This window comes from Chenopodium quinoa, unplaced genomic scaffold (genome assembly GCF_001683475.1).
Source record: "Chenopodium quinoa cultivar QQ74 unplaced genomic scaffold, ASM168347v1, whole genome shotgun sequence".
Lineage (NCBI taxonomy): Eukaryota > Viridiplantae > Streptophyta > Magnoliopsida > Caryophyllales > Amaranthaceae > Chenopodium > Chenopodium quinoa.
In genome coordinates, this window is record NW_018742861.1 from 128,125 (window position 1) to 144,852 (window position 16,728).

The 16,728-nt window shown below is 35.9% G+C and overlaps 2 protein-coding genes across 2 annotated transcripts; one reads left to right on the plus strand and one right to left on the minus strand.

The window, feature by feature from the left end:
* Positions 1–208: 208 nt before the first annotated feature.
* On the minus strand, positions 209–4,674 carry LOC110726086 (protein CHAPERONE-LIKE PROTEIN OF POR1, chloroplastic-like). The gene is made up of 5 exons (XM_021905541.1): positions 4,457–4,674; positions 4,287–4,372; positions 3,289–3,671; positions 584–660; positions 209–478 (listed from the first exon to the last, which is right to left on the minus strand). Exons 1-5 carry the CDS (start codon positions 4,513–4,515, stop codon positions 328–330), a joined length of 756 nt encoding a protein of 251 aa, XP_021761233.1. The 5' UTR covers positions 4,516–4,674; the 3' UTR covers positions 209–327.
* Positions 4,675–7,879: 3,205 nt separating this feature from the next.
* LOC110726088 (phosphatase IMPL1, chloroplastic-like) lies at positions 7,880–16,690 on the plus strand. Its single transcript, XM_021905544.1, has 10 exons — positions 7,880–8,320; positions 9,092–9,159; positions 9,913–10,046; positions 12,647–12,735; positions 13,135–13,192; positions 13,271–13,323; positions 13,674–13,772; positions 13,862–13,975; positions 16,161–16,262; positions 16,396–16,690. Exons 1-10 carry the CDS (start codon positions 7,985–7,987, stop codon positions 16,492–16,494), a joined length of 1,152 nt encoding a protein of 383 aa, XP_021761236.1. The 5' UTR covers positions 7,880–7,984; the 3' UTR covers positions 16,495–16,690.
* Positions 16,691–16,728: the final 38 nt, after the last annotated feature.

The window sequence follows — 16,728 nt, forward strand, 5'->3', positions numbered from 1 at the left end:
ATAACTCACAATTGTACTTTTCGCAGTTTTACAGGAGATGAGTAATTGAATATTAATCATTTAGAAGGGGTTTTAAATATGACGGAACTATCCTTTGCACGATTGCACCAACCCAGCCACCCCATCTCATCATCCCTACACCTTGCTCATAATAAGAAATCAAAGCTTGAATGCACTGATATGAAAAGTTTAAAGAAACGAGACAAAATAGGGCAACAAATTCTAGATTGATAGACCTGTAACTTGTCAAACAAATGAATAGCACCTATTTATGAAACATGACTTACATCAGCTCTCGTGAAAATTTGAGGAACATACTAATATGTTTTACTTAAGAAAGGTACAACCAAGGAACAAAGAAAGAAACACTGGCAAAGAAGTAAGGAGTTCTAGAGACCAAGTTGGTGGTAATATAGCTGCTGGTACCATCGGACCCACACAAGAACCACAAATCCAACCAGCCACAAGGGATCCAAATCTGCCAGAAAGAAGAATAGTGGGTCATCAAAAGAAAAAGGAGGCTGAAAACGTACATAAATTGGCTTCACACTAGCATGAGCAGTTGCAAATTTGATCAACTTACCCAATAATAGCAGACCTCCCTAAGCTCTTTGTCTTGTCATTTAGGAAGTATATGCAAGCTCCGAGAGAGATAGCCACCTGCATCATCAAGTTTTAATTGTTTAGACAATAACAATACTTCGTTCTTCATAGTTTTAGATTTTTCGAAATTATGCTAAACTATCTAGGAATAGTAGAGATGATCTGTGGTGGAACTGTAAAATAATTTGAACTTCCACTAGGTGTGAAAGAAATCCTTCTAGAACTAAATACAGACATTGACAGTTCAAATTTACATATTCTAAAAAACAGCCCAAAATAAGCGCAATTATCAACAGAAACTCCCACAGGATACAGCTCCTCAGCCTCCTCTATCTACCCTCCCCTGGGTCTGGGGGAAACAGCCCCTCTCCCAAAAGTTCTTCTGCTACTCAGCAATAATTAAGTTCAACACTGCTGCTTTTAGAGAGACTTTACAACTTAGAATATATGCCAAATGTTACAACTATTAGCTTATTTCTCCAAAAAGTAAAAAAGAAAAGAAAAAGAAGATGAGGGTATGTTATACAGAATTCATGAAATGGTCAAGTGAACAGAGAGCTTCAAGCAGGTTACTTTGAAGAACGATTTAAAATTATTTGAGTCACTGGTAATAAGGGGACATAACAAGGCCAGAAAACTTCACCAGCAGGAACAAGAGTTGATAAAATATTGTGTGAACCATTCAAATCCTGTAATTCTCTAGGGAAGAGTTGGATGGAGTACTTGATAAGATAGGAGGGATGACATTATAGAGAAGCAAATAAAAAGGCAAGCCTATTTTATCCATGACACTGCAAAGCAAAGGCCTCTAAGATAAGTCAGCTGTAAACCTTAGGGGATATTGGATAGCAAATAGTTTGAGATGGAAAACAAAAGGCATGAATCGCATTATTCATGGGCATGAATTTCCATTTCAAGATCATTTAAAATAAGTCCATTATGTAGATGAGAAGGCTATGACAGAGTAAATTGGTGAGAAACTCTCACTCCAACCAGTGGGGTATTCAGAAATTACACATGCAACCATCTATGACAACAAAATGTATGCCTCTACAAGTTGCAACTAGCCCTTTCGACAAACAAAGCTATCACTATACCTTGTGAGTCTTAACTAATTGCATTACAGTCCACTTTAGGAGAGATATATACAAGTTTAGAGCCGAGGGTCTATGTACCCATCATGCAAGGACATGATAAAACATCTCAAAGTGCTGATACATATGGTAGTTTTCTTAGTGAATTGCCCATTTCTTTATTGCCTTCAACCTCCACCCTTCTTTGCCAAAGTGCATCATATACAGATATCACTAAGAGTGAAAAAGTATAGAGATTTCAGGATAAGATTGTCAAGTGGTTACACTGTTACACAGTATAGTTGCCTGATACCTTTATCAATGCACTGTTTCCTCAATTCAAAATTCTTTAACTTACAAAATTCCTAGGGGATAGTAGGCTATGCCGCTATGGTAACAATTAAGTGAATTAACATTATAACATATCTGAAAGAGTTCAAGCTGTCAAAAGTTTCTTGAGAGCCTATGTTTACCACATGTAATTGACAAAGATTATCATTGGTTGAGTGTGTACATAATTCTAGATAATATAAACAGAGCATTGAAAAGGGCAAATGTGGGAAATCAATTAAGTTGCTGTATGGTAGCAAGAAAGTAAAGAATTAAGAGCTAACACAATATTTAATAATTGTCACTTTGAGATAGAAGAGCTGAAGGGCACAAGGTAGTAAATCAGGCGAGTGTTATTACCAGACTGAATCCATGCATATTACTAATCTAATTGAATGAGCACAGTTTTCTTGATTAATTTTTGGAGTTTACATTGATGGTTTTTAATCTAATTGTTGTTCCAAGTTCAAGTCCATTAATTTGTCCAGGTCCTTGTTTAATCTTAGTCAAAACATCAAAACTATGGCTCAGCATCTTCTGGTTTTTAGATTCCTTTTTTCTACTCGTGCAAAATCAATGGATGAAATACATCACTTGATGAAATGTTGTCCGCTATTAGATATTCATGAAACTTATTGCGAAGAGGCTATACATTTCAGTATGTTTGCACCTCTCATCATAAAAAAAAAAAAATGTAGGTTAGCACCTATTTCTCTTTTGAGTAGTACAAAGTACATCTAAAGTCTAAAGGAATCCTAATCTCCAGGCCATTATATATTCTTCAATCTTCTAATTCACAAGTCGTTGAATATTCAATGTACAACCCATTCTCCCCAACAAAATCGGAAAAAAAAGGGAAGAAAAAGGCCACTACTCCTTATAAGATGTTTATCTATACCAAATAGCATGAAAATCACATACTTAAACCAACATCAGAGCTTTCACAAAGGCCTCATTCACATAGCTTGAAGTCTTGAACCAAAGCCCAAAATAAAATAATATCATCAAATTAGATTGATGAGATTAGATCAATTTCATAAGCCGGTTAATTCCTACAACTAGAACAGATTTTGATTGCCGGATAGAGTGATAGACATTACACCAAAGAATCTTATTATTGTTATCCCAACCGGAACCAACAAATTTCCTACATCTATAAAATCAGTGTCCCGTAAAACAATCTGACTCTTCCAGACCAATGAAATTCCAGTTCAAACAAGGTCCCAGGGTACAATAAAGAAAAGGAAGTCACAAAAATAATAAAAACAGATGCATGACATACCTGAAAAGCTGGTCCACCTTCAGCAGAATTCATTATACTCCAGCCAGCCATGAATGCAAACAAAAACAATCTTCTAAGAATAATGACAGTTGCGGGAAGCTCAACAAAATTGAGCAAACTCTTCACCCAAGGAGGAGACTCCTCGACTTTCTTCTTCAACCTTGTCTTCAAGTTGATCTTTGTTTTCTTTCTCTCCCAAAAGCTTCTCATAAGAAGCTTCTCAAAGGCAGCTTCAATAGACTCCACACTTCTCTCATCTCCAAAATATTGCTGCGTAAGAAAATTGCGAGAGCTCCAGATTTCATCCTCAGCAGCATATGGACTTATCCCAAGGCGCTTGTAAGGATCCCAGACATTCAGCCTTGGAAACTTTGGGGCATTTCCTATAATAAATAAACGAAATTACTTTAACAGTCAAAGCAACAAAAGCTGTGATACAAAGTAGACAACGAAACACGCCCTGTCCACACACGCTTGATTCAATACGACACAACAATCAACTCAACAAAACTAGAGTAACATATATGTCTATGTTATGGCATCATTTGGATAAAATTATGTATTCACTCTTCCTAAGATAAAATGGCTACCGTATACTCAATTCTTCTAAATTCAAGCTCTTATATTTCATCTTTCAGCTTGTTCTATAAACAGCCATGAACTCCCATCTCATGATACTAGGTTAAAATCACTAATTTTAAAACCCAAAACTTGGGTATCAACTATCAAACCAACTTTACAAAACAAGAAATTCAAGATTTCACAAAAGCAAATCAGTAAACAATGTATTCTCACTTAAAAACATTTATCGAATTCAATCTCCAACCCTTTTATACGGAATAATTGTCTTTCCCTTGAAGCATTATCAATTCTACAAGTAACCAACAATTCCTTTCACACTCAATTACGCTTCAAATGATTAATCACAACAAAATAAAGAAAATCAACAAAATTCACCAAAATTTAATAAAAATCAAACTCCAATGTAGAATTAGTACCTCCATAAGGCGTATCAACAGCACATCTAGGCAACCTTAAATTTACTCCATGCGTCGCTAAATTCGTTGTATTCTGGCGCAAAGAACTGCACAAAAATCACACAAAAAACGTCGGTAATAATATCAAGGCAAAGAATTGAAATTCAATTCGTAAAGGATAAGAGAATTACAGTTTGTGGCCGAGGAAAGGGGTAGACAAATTAGGGTTAGCAAGCAAAGCAGCAACCATGTTTGAATTGAAAAATGGAAGTTGCCGAGAAGATGAAGGTGGGTCAGAAAAACACCATGGAAGAGGCTGCTTAGAGCTGATAGCTGATGGGAGAGAAAGCGTTTTGGGTGGTTGTGTACTTGTGTTGGAGAAGAGAGAAAGAAAGAAAATGGATTGTGTAATCTTTGAGTATATACTAGCTTCCGTTACATGTTACGTGGAACGATTGCACATAAGCTTTGTACTACGACTAGTATTTTCTTGGAGTGCAATTAGGCGCACAGCTCAGGCAAAATTGTAAATTTGACAAGTTTTTGAAAAAAGTTGACTCTATAGTGGTACATTATAATGTATCATTATGCATATATAATGTACTATTAAAATATAAATTTTATGAATAGTACTTTTTTGTGTACTATTATGCATGTAGTGGTACTTTTTATCATCATATACGTGGAATATATTTCCCTAAAATATTTACCACCTATCACCAATTATACATGTAATGATATATTTTCCGTCCGATATATTTACTAAACTCATAGAAGCTATGCGCTAAGGGTTAATCATTTTCTTGTAATCTCTTGGTCTACGAAATACGAAGTACACTGTAGCGGTTATGGGACGGATTAGTGGACTTGTCATTAAGTGACTGGTTCAATCTTTAATTTAAGGGTCTGTTCTGATTGGTTGAACTGAACTTATTGGAGTTGAACTGAACTGAATATTTTATGAGAAGGAAATTAAGAATTGAACTGAACTGAAAATAAGTTGAACAGAACAGACCCTAAGACCAATCATGGGAAAAAAAATTGTCTACAACTATAGTACAAGTTATGTGGTACAACACTCTCCCTTTCTAGTTTCTACCACTTCAAAGTGCAAAACAATTTTAATTTTCAAATATAAATTCCGAAAGACCTTATTTTCCTCTTTGTGAGCTACGTCACATTTCAAAGCTACATCCATTATAAATTGTGGAGTATATAAACTTGTATTTTCACATAATCTCTTGGACTTACAAAGTACCGTGTTTTGGGGCGGGTTACTAGATTAGTCACCAAGTGAATGGTTCAATCTTCAATTTTCAATCTGAGAGCAACCACGAAAAAAAAATCACTTACAACTGTTGTACAAGTCATGTGGTACAACACCATTCGTTTCTACCACTTAAAAGTGCAAATCGATTTTTATTTTAGAAATAAAATTCAAAAAAACCCTCTTATTTTTCTCTTTCTTGAGAGGATCATTGTGTCACTTGGTAAACAGTTGTACCAATTTATTTCACAATGGTAAGCTATGTCACATTTCAAAGCTACATCCGTTTCAAATTATAACCTTTCTAGGCTTTCTTTGTGGAAAGCAAGATGAAATGGGGGTTAAGGAGATGAACGATTATTGTTATTGGAATTGATGATCGATAACTAGTAACTCAAAAAAATGTCATCTATAAGACCATGAATCAAATTATTCAGATAACGAATTATCAAGTTGGATACTCAAACTAATATTAAATTTAACTATAATTTTTAGGAAAAATGGAAACTAATAATCCCACCTTTGTCACTTCTGCTCAAAACAATCCCACCTTTTCGAATTCCCAAAACAATCCCACCTTTAACCCCCAGCTTCTCAAAATGAGCCTTTTACCGGTTTGTGAAATGGGTAACTTATTTTAGTAGGTGACTTGCCACGTGTCACCTTCTGATTGGTACAATTTTAGTTTTTTAATTAAAAAAAACAAAAATAATCTTCCCTCCCCAACTCCCCACCACCGCATCAGACACCACCTCACCACCCCTCCCCTTTCCCCACCTCCCTTTCCCGGTTTCCCCACCATTGCAACCTTAATCCCGGCCTCCCTACCCACCGCAAATCCGCCACTAACAATTCTCTCCTCACTTTCTCTCTTCAAATCCGCCATGGAAGCTCACACTCAAAGCTCGAGAAAACGAAAGCAACCACCATTATCATTAGCAGCAGCAAATTAAAATTCGAATCCATTTTCGATTAAAGATGGGTGAGATCGGGGTTCCTGGGTGAGATCGGGTTTCAGGGCGGTTGAATGGAGATCGAGTTTCGTGGGTGAGATCGGGTTTTCGGGTTGAATGGAGATCGGGTTTCAGGGAACGGTATTCCGGGGCGGCTGGGGTGGTTGGTGTTAGGGGGTTTAAGGGCGGCAATATTTCGTTGGTAAGATCGGATTTCAGGGCTTTGATAGAGGGGAGATCTGGGCTATCGGCGGCTAGTGGTTAGTGGTGGTCATGGTTCGTGGTTAGTGGTTGTCGTGGACAGTCGTGGTTAGTGGTAAATGGTGGTCGTGGTTAGGGTGTTGGGGTTGAGGTGGTGGGGTTAGTGGTGCTGGGGTTGAGGTGGTGGTGGTTAGTAGTGCTGGTGGTTGAGGTTATGAGAGAGAAGAAGGTGGTGGGGTTAAAGGGGAGGTGCGTGTTGGCTGTGCGGTGGTGGTAAAAGGGGAGGTGGTGGCTTGTTAAAGGGGAGATGGTGGATGGGGAGAGATTGTAAAAAAAAAAATTTAAAAATAAAAAATAAAAAAAACTTGTTAAACAAGTTGTAGGTTAAAAGGTTCATTTTGAGCAGATGAGGGTCAAAGGTGGGATTATTCTAGGAATTTAAAAAGGTGGGATTATTTTGAGCAGAACAGGCAAAGGTGGTTAGTGGTTAGTGGTTAGTGGACAGTCAAAGGGTTAGTGGTGGGATTGTTGACAGAGGGGAGATCTGGGCTATCGGCGGCTAGTGGTTAGTGGTGGTCATGGTTCGTGGTTAGTGGTTGTCGTGGACAGTCGTGGTTAGTGGTAAATGGTGGTCGTGGTTAGGGTGTTGGGGTTGAGGTGGTGGGGTTAGTGGTGTTGGGGTTGAGGTGGTGGTGGTTAGTAGTGCTGGTGGTTGAGGTTAGGAGAGAGAAGAAGGTGGTGGGGTTAAAGGGGAGGTGCGTGTTGGCTGTGCGGTGGTGGTAAAAGGGGAGGTGGTGGCTTGTTAAAGGGGAGATGGTGGCTGGGGAGAGATTGTAAAAAAAAAATTTAAAATATAAAAAAAAAATAATCTGTTAAACAAGTTGTAGGTTAAAAGGTTCATTTTGAGCAGATAAGGGTCAAAGGTGGGATTATTCTAGGAATTCAAAAAGGTGGGATTGTTTTGAGCCGAACAGGCAAAGATGGGATTATTAATTTCCATTTTTTCTAATTTTTAAAGAATGGTTGAACCCACTCTAGATCCGCCCCTGATTTAAATGTGAACCAAGGTAAAAAATTATACCAACACAAATAGCGAATGTAGTAACCAAACACTGAAAAAGAAAACTTTGACTACTCGTATCTAATAATCGGTGAAAATTGGTAAATTTAGGTTTCGATTTTAAGTTTAACTTCAGTATTGATCATAATATTACTGCTTTCTAAATGAATGGCCAACAAAGAGATGTTACATTGATATACAAAACCCAGGCATTCTTGCGTTGTTCATCATCCAAAAGATGGGGAAGTGCTTAATCTCATCTTCTGCAACCCCCTTAAAATTTTGTCAACTACCCTCTTCAATTCGAACTTTTAATCACAAAACCCATCAATCTTCTGCATTGTCTGGTTGTTTTCTGGGAAATTCAAAATCTGTAAAACATGGGATTTTTGGCAAGGAAATTTCATTGAAGCCAATACCATCATTTTCTTCATGTTCATCAAGAGTATCACTTAATACCAGTGCTGTTTTGTCTGGGACCCAATATCCTAAAGTGGGTGCTCAATCAATTGGTCCAATTCCTGCTAATCAACTTCTTGGGGTTGTTGAAAAAGCTGCCAAAACTGGCGCTGAGGTTCTTACTCTAAACCTAGAATTCTTAATTTCTTTTGATTTTCTGTTTATTTATGTTGCTTGATGAGTTCTGTTTGTTGCAAATTGTGAGATATTAGCTTTGAACATTTTGTGTTTTGCTCATTTGCTCTCATAGAATATCCAGGTTGAAATTTTCCAATGTGCAGTTTCTGTGCTTGTTAGTTAGTCCCTCCGTCACTAAATTATAGGACACATATTATTCGAGTCCGTTTTTGGATGAAATACTGTCCTCTACTGATTTATACAAGTACCTAGTAGGTTGCATTTGATTAGGAACTGAATTTAAGCAGGGTGCATTAGAATGAGTAGATGAGGTTTATGTCTTTGAGTGAGGGACTCATCAAAACAACACCTTTATTCTAATAATCCCCATTGTACAAGTGCCTTGTCTTCTAATCAATCAGCACTATATTGAAGTTTGTGGTTGCTTGAGAGACTTCTGTAAATGATGAGAGCTAGAACTTGTGTGTGTTATGGAATTGTACCGCGCCTTGAGTATTGGTATTGGTAATGGTGCTCTTTATCTATCACAAGGAAAACAAATTCAAGTTTTGTGTAAACTAAACAAAATATCCAATATTTTGTTTCTTCACTTGGTTGCACTTACACTTTTCTGCATTAATGAATTATCAAGCCTTCCTTAATTGATAGCTTTTTTTGTGTATATAGCTCTCAAGCTGCTAATGACCTTGGTAGCAGGTAGCCTTTAGTTCTCAACTTATTAAGGTATATGTTCTTTTTTATCTTTCAGGTAGTCATGGAAGCCGTTAACAAGCCACGGAAAATTTCCTATAAAGGACTTACTGACCTGGTGACTGAGTAATGGATCCCTAATTATTATTATCTTCTTTGATGATCTGTATTTGCTACTCATTGTATTCATCATCCATTCTTTTCATGTGTAACTAAGTAACTTTGTAAAAATCTGTCAACTAATGGAGACCTTACAGATTTAGGGTTTGATACCAGAAACTTGTCGCCACTGTATGCATGCTATGTGCTGCTGGTATTCAGGAGGAGCTTGCTTGAATGCTATGTAGACCGGGTATAGACTAAAAGGAAATATAGTCATTAAATGACGTAGAAATTTCTTGGAACCAAGAGAAGATTGGCTTTCACTTGTAAAATACAAGTAGATTATTTTATATTTTGAATTAATTTTCCCTGTTCGTTTGGGAGTATTCGATCCCCTTCTCACTCCACTTTTTACATTGCCCCATTCAATAGTATCTTGTCCTGTCCGGGAAAGTCTTTGTGCATGATTTGCTTGATTAGATATTTAAATGGCGTCTGTCTATATATTGACTAATCATACCTCTCCTTTTTCTAGACCTTCATGTACACTAGTTTCTTTAACAAATATTCAATTTTGTTCAGCTTAATTTTGTCAAGTTTTAATTTGGAAGAACGTACCCTAAAGAGATGTTTTCTGGAGTTTAATCATTCTTCGTGTATATGTAGTCTTGAATACGTGCTCATTTAAATTCCGGATCTTCTTGGCACTCCATTATTTTACTTTATTTTTGTAATTTAAAGGACTAGAAATTTATCATCATATGGTTTTCTGTACAGAACAGACAAAATGAGTGAGGCTGCTATTTTGGAAGTTGTGAAGGAAAACTTCAATGATCACCTAATTCTTGGTGAAGAGGGAGGAATTATTGGAGATACTTCTTCCGATTACCTTTGGTGCATTGATCCTCTAGGTTCTTTCTCCCTTTTTTGCTATTGCAATTTATGTTCATGTCCTGTGTCATATTCTCTGCTGTCCTTTGCACGCTTGGTCTTATAGTTCCCTGTCAGATCCATAGAAACTTGTGTTATTTTATTTTAACCAGGGTGTTCAGAACTTCAGATTACTGCTACTTGTCAAAGTAGTCTGTTTATGCTTGCTATTCTAGATGCCAAAAGAATTTCCATCATACTATTCCTTCCCTCCTTTAATTTTCCATTCTCTCCTCCTCTACATGAAAACCTGCCATACACTTCAACTTTAATTTTTTGCTTTTGTTCAATGGTTGTTTTTTTTTTATTTTTATTTTTTTAAAAATATTTTTAATGTTAGAAGGTTATTTCATCTTTGTCTCATAAGTTCTTTAACGGTATTACAGGCATTTAGTCTCTATTGTACCTTTTATTATTCTAGTTATTGTACAAGTAATATTCAAATATCATAAAACACACACCAATAGGGTGTACCCATGTACAGAAGGAGGGAAAAGGACAAAAAACTAATAATAATAATAAAAAAAAACTCACATGTTTCTAGTAGAAGTAGGATTATTCAAAGTTTATGTAATCTGTTAAAAGGTGTCAAGTTTGCATTAAAAATTGTAGATGGCCTGTTGAGGCAATTTCCCTTGATTTTGTTGGCTGAAGATGCAACATATTGGTTGAGGTTCAAATAAGTTGCTTTTGATGGACAAATGTTAGAGTTGGGATTATTTGATGGCTATTAGGATTTGAGGTTTTTGTTAAAATACGGAGTCAGATGTTTTCATTAAGCCTTATTTAGTTTCTCTTTGTTTTTCCTTTCAGTTTCTTTTTTGCTTCAGCTTTTCTGTTAATGTACTTGGAATGGTACAACCCGTACAAGAATGTAGCATTACACTCTTTTAACCAATGTTATTAAAATCGCGATTTGGAATTCACCTAAACGATGTAAATCGTAGGTAGAATCGCTATGCCGTAGAATCGCTCGTAGAATCGGTCACCGATTCTATACCGATTCTAACGATTCCACTCCGGTAAAAAGTCTAATTTCCCGAAACCCATAACTTTTGATTGCGAAGTCAAAATTAGGCTTATAATATATTGTTGGAAAGCTCTTGAGGTTTACTTTCTAATAGAATTGGTCCCGTACTCATATCATTTATACATTTTGCGTTATAGCCTAAAAAGTGTAAGGGTGTCATAGTTGAGCCTAACTTTAGTCAATAACTTATATATTATTCATTATAAATCAAAATAAAGCTTATGAAACATCAATTTAAATACTCTCTCCGTCCCATAATTTCGTGCCTGTATTCCTTTTTGGGTGTCCCAAAATGTTGTGTCTGTTTCTAAAAATAACATATAATCATACTTTTTATCTTTCCCATACAAAATACACATATACCTAAATGCTTTTTCTCTTTTTCATACAAGAGTCTCTACTTTTTATTATTCCCATACAATATTTACTACTTTTTATCTTTCCAATAGCATACGCCCTACTTCCACCATTCTCCTTAATTACCGTGTTTTTTTGAGAAATAGGCACCAAATTATGGGACAGAGAGAGTAACTTTTAAAATTCTATCCAACCATTAAATTTTGTGGGCATGAGAATGTATTCACGAGTCTTATTACTCAACTGTGGACATAAAAAATACTTTTTTAACATGAGTTTGTTGTAGTTGTTATTCTTTAGTTATCACGCTAAAATAAACTAACTTGACACTTTATTTTCATTGGATTTTTTATTAGGAGAAACAATTTTACGAGTCAACAACGTTACTTTTTTCATAATTTTAACAACAATTGTCTCGTACTCTCATGGTTAAGAATGTGTACCAACAATCATCCTTTATAGTGTACTGTTTGAGTAATGCGCGTGCAATATTACTTCTAAAACTATATTATTTTTGTATTGTCGATATTATGTCATGAACAATATATATTATTATCATTCTCGTTGCTTGAAAATTATGTATGTAGTCATTAGTTACATTTTGAAGCCTAATTTTATAATTTTGTAGAATCGTACGATTCTACGATTTTGATTTTACTAATTCGATTTTAGTATCCCACTCACCCATGTTTTAGATTTTGGAGGAGCCCAAGGAAGCTGTTTGCTTTGCATGTAGAATCTTGTATCAAATTATCAATCACACTGTGAAGTTGCACACCCTGCAGTGGGTAAGGGTCGACTATGTAAGGTTCCACCCTTATGGCAATAGGAGGGGTAGCTCACAACCCTTTTTAACTAGTCATCTTCCTATCACTCTTCTGATGTGGGACAATTGTTCTCCACAGACACATGGGAAATTTTCAAACACCTTTAGCGTCAATGGTACCTTGGATAATTATTTGGTCCAATGCAACTCATGAGTCATGCTAGGCTTGCCTCTTACATGTGTATCTGCCTTGTTTTCTATTCACTTGTTTGATCTTGTTAAGGGTTATTCTTCCATGTGTCTGCCTCTGAGTCTTGATGAAACATGCAGTTTTTAGTCTACTTTATAGTTGGCGTTTCTGAATTTAAGCAGCGTCCACAGCTCCCCCTATTATTTTGTTACTAATGTAAATTCGATCTCATCTGCAGATGGAACTACAAATTTTGCTCATGGTTATCCTAGCTTTGCAGTTTCTGTGGGTGTTTTGTTCCGAGGAAAACCAGCAGCTGCTGCTGTGGTAAGTAAATCCTTTTTGGATATTGCTTTTAACTAATTAGATTTTGATTGGCTTATGCATATAGTTATGGAAGTGTTTTTGGTAGGAAGGGGGATTTTAATCAAAACCAAAGATTGCAAGTGTTACATATCAGATTTTGTTATTGAAGATGGGGATTGCCTGATGATTAGGTACTCTTTTTGGTAAAAATAAGAATAAGATAAGCAATATACATAAAATTTCTATTGGATATAAGGTGCTTAACTCTGGCTCCTTCTCTTTTTTCAGCTTTTTATCTTGAATTTCAAAATAATAAAGAAAGTGTCATTGATCAACCTACATGGTAGAAATTGACCTGCTTAGAAAGAATAGTCTAATGTTTTCTTTGGCATTTAATAAATATTGGTTTCTATTTTGCAGGTTGAATTTGTTGGTGGAGCTTTTTGTTGGAATACTCGCACATTTACAGCTACTGCTGGTCAGAAGTCTTACTGAATGGATTTCCTACAGCTCCCTTCTTTTTGCATAATTACCACATATATAATTTATCTGTTAGGTGGGGGAGCATTTTGCAATGGGCAACAAATTCAAGTTAGTGCAACCGATCTGGTAGGTGGTGATTCATAGTTGGATTTCTGTTAGTATAGATATACTCGTCAACTGGAGTGTATAATTTGGAAAGTGATTACAGTGCATACTTAAATCATTTAGCTGAATTAACTTGTTTAGGGATTAGATGCAAAAGGCTGAAGTGTTAATGTCCTTTTTCCTGCTGTAGTCCTAGGCTTAAGTATTGAAGCTGTATGCAGAATAGTTCACAACTCTGTATCATGTCTAGATGCGTTCATCTCTTTATGTCTATTAATTGAAACTATAATTGAGATTCTCTCGTCATCTTCAAGTCTTATAAATCTCCTTTAAAACTCTGAAATGAGCTTGCAATGTTTGCATTTGTGTAGGTGGAGCGATCTCTTCTTGTGACTGGATTTGGCTATGAACATGATGATGCATGGACTACAAACATTAATTTATTCAAGGAATTTACAGATGTTAGTCGGGTATGATGACTTGTTTGTTATTGTGATGATGGACTATCACTATCCTCTTTGATATGAACTATGACTAAGGTTTCCTCTTTAACGGGTAGGGTGTGAGGAGGCTTGGTGCTGCAGCAGTGGACATGTGCCATGTAGCTATAGGAATTGCTGATGCATATTGGGAGTACCGTTTAAAGCCATGGGATATGGCTGCTGGTGTTTTGGTAATATAGCTCTACTTCTTTATCCTCTTTCATTTGCTCAGAAGCTTGCATCTAAGATAGCAATAATGTATTGGTGGGACTATGATCCTTTTTTATTTTTATTTTTATTATGATTAAAAAGATATTAAACCTTAGCTTGGTATGAACTATGATGCCTGAATTTTTGTAGATCCTTTCTTTTTCAATCATTGATGATGCTTAAGACTTAAACTGTCTGATGGTGCCATGATAGACAAGGAACTCAGTTATCCAAAAGTTTCAAAAAATGGAAAAGATTTAGATTGCAGATGCACTGTAAGCTTACCAAGTAGGAATAAATTAGCAAAACTATATCCATATGTTTTCAAATTGACATCTTTTCAAAACAAGATTGATTTCCGTGATCTTGTTCAGAGAATGGTGAAAGCAGCTTAAATAAGATCTTGTAATTAATCCTAGTTCAGGTACTGTTGTGCTTTGCCGATACTATGACTATCTTATCCCACTTCGTAGTTACTAGTAAATATATTGACTCATATTTTCAAATTTAGTTCTGTATGATGTTCAAACTGGTTTTTAATATTCCATTCTTCTGGCCATTAAATTTACCTTAGCATTACAGATCTAATTGCTTTCTCACTTATGTTAGATGACAGCATAAATGTGGGCCTGACGTGTTTACTATTATGTAAAATACAAGCTTTATAGAGCGTTATATGGCGCTCATTTTGAAATTCTTCCGGTCCAAATAGGTATCTCAAAACTTTAGGATGTTTAGTCACTCTTAAATTGCCGATAACGAGCTTGTCAAGTGTTTATTCCAAGGTTTTTCCATGTACATTTCCTGTAACTAGTAGAACTTTTTGCTGAGTTCTTTTTTAGTAGAATAATAATGTACATAGTGTGCTACATGGATCTCTAACCCCACCCCACCCCGACCCCTCTTAAGCAAGTTTTTCAATAATCATTTCATACGTGATGTATTGGGGAGATGTAGTTTCCCAGTTAGTAATTGTTATCTTCTTGTACCAAATGGATGTGAAGCTGGGTTATTCCGGCTTGTTTTATTTGCCTTCTCATATGATGATTTTCCCTTTTTCCTCTGTAAGATCAGGTTCCTGAAGCTCCAAAAAACTTCATTATAGTTGTAGTCTTTTTATTATGAAGTTTGCATTAATACTTGAAATTCTAACAATATCCCTAGTTTAAGTGTGGATAAGGAGACGAGATCGGTTGATAGGGTGGATGATTGTCAAGGTAACTGGTAAGTAATAAAAAAACTTTGGTAAAAGAAAAACAGTTTAAAAGGAATATTGTGAAATATGCCTTGAAACGGTGACCGAGTAGGTACACGATCATGTAGTTTATTGTACATGATCATGTAGTCAGTGTTATTATGTACTCTTCAATATACACGGCCATGTGGTTCATGGTACATGGTCGTGACATGTCACACGGTCGTGTTGGTCAAGATACACGGTCATGTGGTTATTAATTGGGCTTTGGCCCAAATCAGTTTCTGTTTTGGAGAATTCTATATATACCCCTTAGGGCTACTCCTAGCCAAATAAGTTGATTAATTAATCTCTGAGAGTCTTTTGTGTATTTCTCATCTATGAGATCTAAGAGAGATAACATTAGAAATCTGAGAGACAATCAATTTGTTTTCTGTGATTGGTCTCAAATCTGTAACATGTATTCCCCAAGATCAATAAAACTATTTCTCTAGCCTGCCCGTGGACGTAGCCAGCACACTGTTGGTGAACCACTTAAATTTGTGTGTGTTATTTATTTGTATTGCATTCATTAACTTGTTCTTTCTCACATCTGTTATAACAAGGAAAATGCCAAAATTATATAGTATACAATTTGGAGATTGATCTGTCTGCTCAAACCCTTGCATGTGTGTGCATGCATTTGTGCAATTATGTCTATATTTAAGTCAAATCTTGGTGAATGTGGTGTCAAGCTGTTTTTGTAATGCTATAGAATGTTATTCTTGTGTTATCGTGTCCTCCACTTACATGTACTTTGAATTGCCTCAAATTAGATAGCTTAGAAATCTTATTTATGCCTTGTTTCTAACTTGATTATATTTTTCATGGCATGTCTATTCGTATGAAGAAAGCAAGTATGCTTATAAACGAAGTTGTGATTTTCTTGAATGGAGAATTCTATTTCATCTTACAGTTATCTTTCTATGCAGATTGTTGAGGAAGCTGGTGGTGCTGTTACACGCATGGATGGGGGGAAATTTTGCGTTTATGATAGATCTGTTATTGTTTCCAATGGCTTGCTACATTCAAAGGTTGGTTATTATTAGCATAACAGAAGTGTGCCTAAAGTATTTAATAGATTTTTTATTTTTCTGAGGCAGTATATACTGTATACCCGTAGTTGGGGTGCACGTATTGATTAGTTGGATTTTTGTGCAAGTGCAGCTTTTGGAGAGGATCGGCCCAGCAACAGAGACTCTAAAGGAGAAAGGCATTGACTTCTCTTGGTGGTTTAAGCCTGAGAATTACAGCACAGATCTTTGATCATCTGCATACTTGTATTTTGGTTTTCCCCTCTCATTAAAGCACACAAAATTTGATGTATCTTTTGTTCTGTTGTACTAGGTTATAGGTTTGCCAATTCTTGTATATCGATATTTTAAGCTGATATTGTTCTTAAACTAAGATATTGGACACATACTGATCTGAGTAATTAATTTGAGTTTTCCTTTTTGTAAAACAGCACTTTAAAGTTCAGGCTTGTTAATTTTCCTTTTT

Excerpts from the sequence above, each read along its gene's own strand:
- LOC110726086 (XM_021905541.1), bottom strand. The coding sequence starts at position 4,515 with ATGGTTGCTGCTTTGCTTGCTAACCCTAATTTGTCTACCCCTTTCCTC. Across the intron at positions 3,672-4,286 it reads TGTTGATACGCCTTATGGAG|GAAATGCCCCAAAGTTTCCA; the intron begins GTACTAATTCTA and ends TATTTATTATAG. Across the intron at positions 661-3,288 it reads AAGGTGGACCAGCTTTTCAG|GTGGCTATCTCTCTCGGAGC; the intron begins GTATGTCATGCA and ends TTGATGATGCAG.
- LOC110726088 (XM_021905544.1), top strand. The coding sequence starts at position 7,985 with ATGGGGAAGTGCTTAATCTCATCTTCTGCAACCCCCTTAAAATTTTGT. Across the intron at positions 9,160-9,912 it reads CTTACTGACCTGGTGACTGA|AACAGACAAAATGAGTGAGG; the intron begins GTAATGGATCCC and ends TTTTCTGTACAG. Across the intron at positions 13,976-16,160 it reads ATATGGCTGCTGGTGTTTTG|ATTGTTGAGGAAGCTGGTGG; the intron begins GTAATATAGCTC and ends CTTTCTATGCAG.